This window comes from Lonchura striata, chromosome 2 (genome assembly GCF_050655825.1).
Source record: "Lonchura striata isolate lonStrDom1 chromosome 2, ASM5065582v1, whole genome shotgun sequence".
Classification (NCBI taxonomy): Eukaryota; Metazoa; Chordata; class Aves; order Passeriformes; family Estrildidae; genus Lonchura; species Lonchura striata.
Genome location: NC_140704.1, coordinates 62277739 through 62289014, shown reverse-complemented (window position 1 = coordinate 62289014; position 11276 = coordinate 62277739). Strand labels below are relative to the sequence as shown.

The 11276-nt window shown below is 36.8% G+C and overlaps 1 protein-coding gene across 2 annotated transcripts in view; it reads right to left on the bottom strand.

The window, feature by feature from the left end:
* Positions 1 to 5665: 5665 nt before the first annotated feature.
* Positions 5666 to 11276, bottom strand: part of EXOC2 (exocyst complex component 2) — a 126499-nt gene continuing 120888 nt past the window's right edge. For both annotated transcript variants that reach the window (XM_021544771.3, XM_085571326.1), the window contains exons 26-28: positions 10688 to 10749; positions 9154 to 9213; positions 5666 to 7225 (exon numbers count right to left, since the gene is read on the bottom strand). In XM_021544771.3, the coding sequence (XP_021400446.1) occupies positions 7132 to 7225; positions 9154 to 9213; positions 10688 to 10749 (216 nt within the window). In that variant the 3' untranslated portion in view covers positions 5666 to 7131. The remainder of the gene's footprint in view (positions 7226 to 9153; positions 9214 to 10687; positions 10750 to 11276) is intronic.

Sequence of the window (11276 nt, the reverse complement as noted above, 5' to 3'; positions counted from 1 at the left end):
CTCCTTACCATAGTGCAACCTACAGCAGCCTGCATCCCATCTTAGGTGTCAAAATATGCTCGTGAAGCTGGTGCAAAAAACAATGGGATTGGTACTGGAAAAGTTGACATGCAACTCCTGATTCACTATGGGGCAGGTCCCCAAGTACATTCAGGAGGCTGGACTGAACTGTGGATTAACACAGCCCAGGTGGGTCTGTGTAATGAGTACTCTCAGGAGCAGAAAACCACACACACACAAAACATATTGGCACTGGCACACAGCGACCCCAGAGAGTGGAGTTTATCAGTGTTTAGAAAGAGTTTCAACATTCACACATATGGGACCCTAAGAAAAACTTTATTTTGCCCATGAGCTAATCCATGAACCATCTGGGTTTGTAAAGCTCAAACTGACTACAAGACCTAGAAATCAGTTTTCCCATTTGACTCAACGCTTAAATAATGACCCAATAAGGTCAACCTGGGCAGTGTTGCAGCACGAGGATAAAATGTGCCTGCGACAGGTATCTTCCTCAGAGATGGTACAGGAACTAGTCCAGTTATGCTGATCATTTTGGAAATTTCAAAATATAGAGTAGGTTTTCTCCTTGTGAGACAGAAAATTTTACTGGAGTTCATCCTACTAAGTTTTGTTGCATTTTTAATTATTACAAAGAATCGTCTCACCTCCTGCACCATGATATCACATTCTCCTGTTCTCCAGCACGAGTAGGTGGAGATGTCTGAAGAGATGGCAACGGAGATTCCCTTTCCTGTGCAGACTGTACCAAAGAGAGCTAGAACAGGTGCCTACCAACATTTTTTACCCAAATGGTTCAGAGTTCTCTGGTCTCTCCTAAGTTCTTTTCAAACCTATGTCTGCCTGTATTTATGTAAGGTTCTAAAAATAAGTAGCGCCGTTCACATTTTGAATTTGAATTATCTGCTGAATATCTAAAAAAGATAAGCTGGAACGGGAAGCCCCTCTGTGAGCAGAAGTACAACCTAGTTAAAATGAGTGAAATTTATCAGAAAAAATGAGTAATGAGCAGTGAGAAAAACCTGTCTCATTTCACTAATTTTACTTTATAAATTATCTGATTTGACATTCTGTACTAAAAATCTGCTTATGAACCAAGAACAGCTAGGCATGTGCTTCACTGTGCTTCACTTGGTCAAAGCAGAATCTGTGGCTGCATTAGTACTGCAGCATAAAACCCTGTGCCACCAAAATAAAGACTCATGGTTGTTTCTAGATCCCCATATATTTAGAAATAACTGGGTACACCAGGCTTCAGGTGTGAGTCTATGCTGAGCTCCCTGGTTATCTGCAGTCACATCAAAACTGCAGTAATTTCACCACACAGCTGCCATCAAAGCATGGAAGCATACAGCACAGCTTTTCCTTCCCCTACCTGCACCCCATTTCAGGAATAAAGGAAAAGATAAAATGAGTGATAATTCTTAATCCTTAACTGGTATTTAATGCATTTTTATGAGTTATAGTGAGCCCATCAGCCCATTTTATTTGTGCACTTTTGCCTGGGACTGGCAATGAACTTTTAATACTAAAAGTTTTTTTCACAAGAAAGAGGTGAAAGGCTGCCAGAATAGGCTATAAAACTAAGCATGTGTTAATAGCATCTGTTACAAATAAAGCTGGATTCCACTTTCCATTGTCTTACTCCTTTTTCCTCAAGTTATTTAAATTTTCCAATTCAAAAGGAATTTGGATGAAGATTTCCCTTACTTGGTCTTGAGCTCAAGGAAGGCTGCTTGCAGAAGAGATGTACAAAACCTACTACAAATCTTTAAATAGTGGGGTTGGCAGAGGAAAGGAATACAGTTGTCTTCCGGGATGTCCAGACTAGAAGCAATTAGGTACAACAAAGAAGCCCACTCAATCCCCCTGTTTGCTCCCCAAAAAATCCTGCAGCAGATCTGTTGATGCAGCTGCTCCAAAAGCTGCTCTGTGCAGTGATAAATGCCACAAACTGTGGCATTTAAGTTACTCACCAAGGAACATTGTTTTAAAAGACTTCAAGGTTGCACTGGTGATTCTCCAAAGGAAAGCCCCCTTGGGTTGTCACGTAATACTGAAAGGAATACATAATTTATGTGACAAACACCTTGTTCTGAAATAAATATACCATTTTGGACTCACTCTCTTTGTTAAAGACAAGCTTTTAGATCTATGCAGCTCAAAACAGCAGAAGAGAAATGGAATTGAATTGCACATATCTCCTCCTTAACTCTTGGCAGCACTATATAAAACCAGAACTTAAACAAGGTGAAGACAGAAATGGCTATCACGTTCCCTTATGAAACTGTGTTCCCTGTTACTCCCAGTTTGTTTTTCATTTCATGCCAAAAAAACTCTAGTAAGTGATGCTAAGTCAGTAAACAGCCTGCCAACTGCATGAAGCCAAAATACTCAACACGCAACACAGCTCGTGCAAAATTATTTTTGCCTATAATTAACCATCTAGGCTCCCTTTTTTATGGCTCTCTTTAAGAATTTTGAAGGAAGCAAAGTGTCCTGTGTTAGCACTGCAGAAGCATTTCTAGCTATGGCCAAACTCATGTGTGCATGCTTTGTGCTAATGTTTGATACAGAAAACTTGGAGAATTGCTAGTGAGGCCATGGCAGGTAAATTGGACCATCTCTTTATCGCTATATGGACAGGCTGGAACATAACTAAGGATGTGTTTATCTTTGAGCAGTAAATACACCAAATTCTCTCCTAAAAAAGCTTTTAAAGGAATTTACAAGTCATAATTATTTTTATTTTCAGATGAGTGTAGTCACCTAGTTACACAGCTAGACCAGAAATGCCGAAGGACCGAAGTGCTAGTTGAAGTCTATCATCATGTTAAACAAATTCCCAAATATTTCACCCTATCTGGAAGGCTGACTAATTCAAATTATATTTGCATCTTACTAGTTAAATAATGCATGTACTGTGGCTTGTTTTGACAGTAGTCAGAGTCTATTACTAACTCCTGAGTAATGCTAAAATTTTAAGTGCCATACAGGAAGTACAGTTCCTAAGAACCAGAAGCAGATTGCAGATACTAGATATCCTCAGGGGTCTCTCCCTCTATCCCTGGATAAGATGCACCTCATCAATCAGATCCAGAGAGCCAAAGCTTTACAAGGTTAAAGATCCAGATGTGAATTCTGAGTCTCAGGCTTCAGCAGGGACACTGCATTCAATTTTCAGTTTCAGTGTGTTCTGATGAGGTTAAAGGTATTTTCCTTGTAATTTTTATAGATACTAAGCAATGATAAGAGCAAAATAGCAGTTATGTTTATAGTGTGTAAAACATGCAAATCCCCTCATTTCTAGTGAGTCTAGAAATCTGTTTGGATACAAAGATCAGTATTTGTATCTATTGATACAATCCATATTTAATATCCTCAGGAAAAACACAGCCAAGAGCATTTTAGCTGGACACATCCAAAGCTGTGGTCTGGAGCTGACAAATGTGGTCTGGCAGTAGGTTTGGAAGTATAAATCCCCTGTGCAGGACTGTCTCTGATGATTATGGTAACCATGGCAAAAGATTCTTGAAGCTTCCTTCTTCATGGGGCCAAAACTGTATCTAGGAAACTGCAATCTTCTACCTTCTCTTAGATTAGAAACAGAAAATGCCTATCAGTACCTTCAACATTACAGATGAGTTGGATTTCAATACATTCAATATTAAAAAGGAGTTGAGTTTGTGCATACTTTTAAGATAAATTTCTTAGGGCATTGCTTAGCTAAGTATTTGACTTTTGCACGTAAGAGATGTTTTCCTTCTCAGGCTCAGCAGTGAAAGAGCTCCATGAAATTCTTCTATCATGATTTTTTAGAATATTGCCATTACCTCTGCCTTCATATCAACAATCAATTCTTATTTTTTTCCCCCCCTGAACATACATAGGCCTATTCCATCTGTATCTCACTACTTACCAATAGAGCAGGGAAACATCCTAGTTCTTCAGAAATGTTTTTTGGTTCTGGATGGCGAAAGGCTGCCTGGGTAGAAAACAAAAACAAATCTCCTCTTCACCATAAAGTATTCTCTCTTCAGGGAGATGCAATAGCTTTGGCAAAGGTTGAGAGACTGGACCTGTTTTACAAGGCCAACAGTCACACGTTATGGAGCAGCCAAAAGCCCCATGCAAGGCACAACTGCTGCTTATTTCCTCCTGTTGCCACACAGTGAAATTAAACTGCTCAGAGTCCTGGGAAGATGCAAGGGTTTAGCACACAAAATTCAACAGGCCTGATCCTCAGTCATCTCATGCCTATTCTTATCCTTAAAATTCAACATAGGCATTGAAATCAGCAGGACTGTGGTTCTTTCTGTATTAATAAACCAAGGAGCTTTTAAAAAGCTATAGGAAAATGTTAAAATTGAACAATGTCACACTACGATCACATTTCATAAATGATTTCTAAAGAATGTCAATTAAAAATACATTTTATGAGTGAGAAGGAACAGGATTTCTTCATTATTTTACACTACTTATTTGAGCTATTCAATTAAGATATACAATGACTTTCCCTTATATTTATGTATTTTTCCCATCACTTTACAGAGAGATTAAAATATTTTCTATCTTGTTCCCTAATTACACTGAATGCAGCATTTACTTTTTATTTCCTTTTTGTCCACCTCTTGAACTACTCATGACTATTCAAAATAAATATCAAAATACAGTAATAGAAGAATGCCTCAACATTTCCAGAGGCTGAATATCTCAACACAGTGTATTATGGTTGAATTTTCCTGTAAGTCTTTACTTTAAGTCAGATACATTTTACAGCCTCATTAATCTCTCTATTTTTCACTTATGTAAGAAATAAAGCTCTCAAGGCTTTTATTTCAGTGACAATTTTTTCCCAGTCCGTATCAATTTTAGATCTTTCTAGAGGTTCAAAGATCATGTAATAATTAACTTTATTTTCCTTGTACTGTTTTCAGCATTTACCTTGCTTTAAATGTCAGAGCCTTTCACTTCTGTTACTTTGATTTCCTTGCTGCATTTCTTCTCTGCACGCTGTAACTGATGGTGTGGTCTCCCTGTCTTTTCCCACTTCCAACAACCATTTTTAAACCTAATTGTATCTTCTAACAGTTTTTTATTGCAAAACCCACACTGACCACTTCTTGTTTTTTGTAATGTTCTTTTCAGAGGAACTGCAGCCTGCTGTACATTGGCTATGAAGCCTCAGCAGTCCCAACATCCCTTCCATGCAAAGGGATTCCAATACCTCCTGTTGCAGCATGATGCTCACTGAGTTCCTTAATCCACAAAGGATTTATTCAAATGCAGTGCTCTGACTTGACTATGAACATTTACTCATATCAGATGAGATTCAAGGAATTTTTTGATTGATTCCACATTTTTCTTGTTGCTGTCAATGTGATGCTCTGAAGTGTAAGTTACTTCAGAGAAGCACCTACATGAAAGTCTGACTTTAGGTTTTTAAGACAAGCAACAAGCTGCTGTAGTAAAAGATCAGTACAAGAATGATCTTACAATAAAGAGATGTCTAAATGCATGTTCAGACAGTACAGACAACAGAATAGGTTTTCAATACTTAGAACATGTCCGACACAAACACAGAAATTGTAAACTACAAAATTCAAATAAATAATATTTCTTGGAAAGTGAGGAATTCAAGATCTTTTGACCATATTTCTTAATATTTTATTATTTTGAAGTGAAATCTTTCACAGAACTGGATGACTATTTCAGTTAATATCAGCAGTTGAGACTATGGCCACCACAGAATGGACACTTAACAAAACAACATTGCTCCAGATACCTAATGATAATAACATATATTTGATGTGTCACACTTCCATTCAACATGCTGCTACTACTTACACAAAACTTTTTAACAAGTAACTACATGTGCATCAAACTTTCTCCAAAATTACATTATAGGAATTGTACGCTGCATTTTAAAAGCACATAATCAAGCTGGCAGAATAAATGAAGTGACATTAAGAAACTATTTGAAAACTATGCAGTATTCCTGAAATGATTTACTCAAAATGACTGTAATTACAGAAAGAATATATTATTACTGCATTATTTAATTCCAAGCATGATATCAGTTATAAAATGAAACCCACTTGTTACCCCAAAAACAACTGCCACAAAACTGTTCTCTCCTGAATCCCTATTTCCCCCCTATAAAACCTATAACTAGTAGTGAAAAGAGGTAAAGAGGACTGACTAACAAGAGGAAAACAATGGTAGTAAGCCTGTAAGAGCAAGGAAAGACAAGAAAAGTAAGAAGGAAGAGGCAAAAGAAATGATGTATTGTGCTCCTCCTTATTATGTGAGAAGCTATTAATTATTCAACTTCTTAACACCAAAGAATATTTTACCTGGACATTTTTTCTACTAATCTTAAAACTCTGAGTGCTTTTCTGTTAATTGCCAATGAAAGCAGATTTCAGATGTGAAGGCTACTATCAATACTCAAATAGAAGGGAGAAACACGAGAGGCAGCAACATGTTTAATTAAAAATAAATAAGAAAATAACTCCCCCCCAAGAAATCAGATTTCCAAACACAGAAACTGTAGATGAGAAAAAAAGACATAACCATTTTAAATGCAAAAAAAGCAGTGTACTTAATATGGTATCCGGATATTTATTAGTCAGCTCTAGGGGGGGAATGCTTAATACATACTTTTCAATAGTTTATAGAATTTGTGTCTTCCAGTCTCTTCAGTATCACTCTACACCTAGAAATTAAGATTGATACACTGAACAACATGACTAATACTCAAATCTAAGCTGACATTTGCTAAAAATACATTTCAATGTATTTTTAACAAGTGAAACTGAGACTGCAGAACAATTATGGATATTTCTTCATGAACAAGTGTATGTAAACAAAATTGACTTAATTCCCTCCACAGAGAATTTCAATACAGTAGACAGAAAACCATTTTATCAAAGTATGTAGGAACACAAGTTTTACTCAGCAGGATACCCCACAACATTACTGAGAAAGCTGTATCTCTATTTATTTTACAGTGGAATTCTTTTTAGTTTTTTAGGTTTTCAAAGGAATTGAAGTAGTTTAGAAAATATGCACAATGCTTAAGCCCATTTGTCTGCATTGTGTTGCTGTCTATGTTTTCATCATGGCTGAAGAAGAAGCTTGGAAACAGGTCAGCTGCAAGTGCATGCTGCTTTTGAATTTGTTTAGCAGCTCTTCTAGTAACCTGTAAAGGGAAAATAGTTACAACTTTAGAAGATTAGAAAAGGGAACAATTACTGCAAGTTTTAATTATTCCGTCTGTGACTTCAGGTACACTGTCTGCTTTACTTGTGTAGCTGAATTGGAAATTTCGGTTCTTGGCCTTGTCTTTGGAAGGTATTTCTATATTTCTCTTAACTATTACAACTGAAAGATCAGAGATATTATGACTGTTCTAGGAGAAACATTAATTCACTACAATCATGTTGTTTTGTCCCTAACAGATAAACTGTGTATGAGTTCATTTGGGGGCATAATGATAGTTAATGCATCTACCCAGCTGTCGAGAAAGTACCTGGTGCAGTGGATAGTATTTATTATAATCCACAAACTACAAATGTAGGAGCAATGGTGTTGATGGGCCTGTTGTAGAAAATATTGACTGTAACACTGGACATGCATTAAGTTATTTTACAGTCTTGGCTGGGTGTTTTATTTTCTCCTTAATCTAGGGAATAATGTTGTCTTGGAACTTTCTGCCCTATTTCAAAAGCAAGCCATATAGGGCAGACATGTATCACCTGAACTTTTTGGCATGCTGCATTACTGAACAGCCAATAACAGAAAAAACCCCCACTTTTTAACACTGTGTGCTAAAAAAAACCAAACTATCCCAAGAATAGCGATTTAAACAAAAAAAAAAATCAGTATCTGCTTCCTCAGCAGATTTCCTCTGGAAAATAATAATATCCACATTAATCATTTAGCATCATAGTAGTCATTATGAATGAACACACACAAACAGCTCTCAGAGCACAAATGTGTTTTTTTACACAAATACACGTAGATTATAATGAACTGCCCGGAACAATGACAATTGCCATGTAGTGACCTGGGAAACAGAACAAGTTCTGCACTGTCTGGGGCTCAAAACACTGAGGCAGATGTAATAATGATGCAGTTCTTGATTTTCGCTTGTCTCATGAAGCTCAGATGCTTGTGACTAAGTGAAAAAAAAAAATTCTACAGGTGTTTTGGAAAATTTGAGTTAAAAGATCTCTCCTTACTGATTTTTAACTTTAATAAAGCCTAAGAACTAAGTAAGATGAAGAGGTATATTGAGATTTGTTGTGGCTAGAGAAGACCAGGTTTGACTACATAGACAGAGGCTATCTGGAAGAAGGCACAGACCACAGACCATGAGCTGCATAGTCTCTTCATGTGTCTATACAATATTCTAAATTCTCACTGCTAAGCACAAACTAATTTGATGCAGGAAAGTACAATGAAACCAATCTCTAGTTTAAACCATCTACACTAACACTACTCTACTTATTACAAATCTGACCTAGTTTTACTCTTTATTATGCTGTGGTTGTAAAATAGACTACCAAATACCAGGCTGAACACAGCAAAGCAAACTATTTGTCAAAGTTCATCGCGGTGGAAAAGAAGAATCCAAAATTCCTCCTTCTGATGTTAAAAAAGAGCCACAGACCCTCCTAATTTGTTTTTGAAAGGAAATATGCCAGTTTTATGAGTTTCCCGTACATCAGCTTGCAAAAATTGAACTTTGTTCTTGGACATTTTTTAAATTGCTACTAACTTCAGTAAAACAAAACAATGGAACTCCAAGAAACCCTAAAATTCACAATGAAGGCTGAAATACACTGATACTACAAGAAAAATACAAAGCTACACTGAACTGATAAGACTAGGATGGATAAGAAGGATATGTCACAAAGCTATTGGCTCCTCTGGGTAATTTAACGGGCCATGAACAAGGTAGGGACCGAGCTTGTTCTTGACTCTGTCCAAAAAGGCTTCTGCTCTCTAATTCAGAAGGGTCAAATACGGTGGAAGTTAAGCCTTTTATAATAAAGTTTTCTTACAAGAGTAAAAAGCAACGGCTCCAAAGACCATAAAGGAAACAAGAAGGTGCATTGTACTCACTTTCTGTCAGTTCCACTTGAGAGCTGAGGCAAGGCTTCCAAAGCTTGCTTAAAGCTTGATCTGCAAGGAAAACAAAAATACTCACATTCTGCTAGTACAAGACTCAGCATTTACTCAGCAGTTTCTGTCTATAAATCCTATGGAGAGATGCTATATTTTATCCATTCTTTTTTTCAATAAATAGACAAAATATTTACCTGAGACCTGGCATTCATGTGCAAATTGAACATAAAATAGTCATGGGGCCAAGCATGTATCTTGACATTGATGTCAAGATACATGCTTGTACATCATACAGCAACAGGAAATGTTAAATCAGCAGCTCACTGAAGACTGTCACATCCTGGACTGTTCAAAAATTAACAGGTAGTGGCCAGCCTGCCTGCTGCCTAAAACTAAGTGACCATCAGTGTATGAAGAACAGATAAAACATTGATTTTTGTCTCTCTGTGCTTAGCAGACAGACCACTGCATTCTGCCTTACAGAAGGGTGCCTATGAAAATTATTACAGTGGGTTTGAGCCAGTGCCAAGTAGTTTTCTTTTAGTAGTTTTTCTTTTAGAGGTCTTATCACTATCAGAATAGGCAAGTGAGTACTCTGAATTGGAATTCAGTGATACCAGTGGACACTATGCGTGACTCTATGAAGACACATTAAGACTGCAATGTCTCCTACAAAACTGTTGATTAGGTAAGATGACCAAATTATCACCTGCAGGGACATGTAGTGCCAATCTTGAAAGAAGTGAAGGTAATTATAATAACGAATGAATCTGCCTGTATCCAATCCCCACCATAATCACCTAGAAATTTAAATCAATCAGCTTTACTCAAAACTGCTGAGAGCTATCATAGCCTGTTTTTACATGCCTTGGCTGCATCAACCATTGATGGTGCTAATGCTTTTCCTTCTCCCTTTATATTAATGTGTATTAATTTATCTTTGGTCTTGCCTCAGTGAGGAATGATAAATTGCTGAAAGCCTTTTGGAGGTGTTGATTCTAGGAGACAGTGTGAGGCTGAATTCCTTTTCCCTGATTAGGTGTGTGGAGAAGGAGCAGGGTATTATGTAAGGCTATGGAAAGCCCTAATTCTCCATATCCCTATAAGGAAACCCTGCCAGTATATGAATCTCTAGACTCTCTGATGGATCTGGCAGGTTATTTGTTTTATGTTTTATGAGATTGCTGTGAAAAATTGGATAAAACTAATCAAGTTCTGCTTCTGTCTGGCTTTAGCATAGTTATTCTCACCAGCTCTACTGCTGTTAAAAAGTTTTACAATTTGTTTTTGATGGCAAATATTAGTTTGTGTCTAAAAGTCCAAGTCAAAAACAACAAAAAAGTAACTATTTTCTTTCATCTGATAAAATCTTGCTATCAACTGATAAAATCTGGTTTTTGTATATTTACACAGTAGATCACACATTCTATTTGAAGCAAAATTCCTTCATTCTAAATTTACATTATGTGTTTTTGCATGTTTACCAATGGTTCCATTACACTGCAAAAAGTGACATTACAGCATAACTTACTTGCTTTCAGGTGTTAGGTATATGGCCACCGTATCCCTCAAAGCACAGATTTCAAGTTTTGCCTAAAGACAGAAATAAGAATATTGAAACAATGATACAATGTCCTTTCACCAAGTATATACAAGTATCCCAAAGCTTCACCTTCTTGAGAAGCAAATACTATTGCACACTGCCCTTGTAAGCAGCCTTGGCATTTAACAGTTTATTTCCTGTATTCTTTGTTGCCATGCTACTCTTTCAGGAGACTGCTCAAAGGAACCATTTCATACTTATGATTCAAGTCAAACTGTTTACATGGTCACTGTGTAGTAGTCAAAAAACACTGGTTTGTCTCTCAGTAACAGTAACAAATTTTCAATTCTGTTTCACCTTTTCTGTACTATGATAGAAAGATGCAACTTTTTTTTCCTTTTTAAAAAACTTAAATACAGTGAGCTTAACTTCTCACAGCACTGCTTAGCCAGGAAGAAAGGAAACACAAAAGTACAAAAAATCTGTCAATACACATTTTGTGCTTGGTTCTTCCGGTGAATTTATTTTTTTCCATCAGATGAGGAAGTAGAATTATTGTACTTTGTTTCTTTTTGTG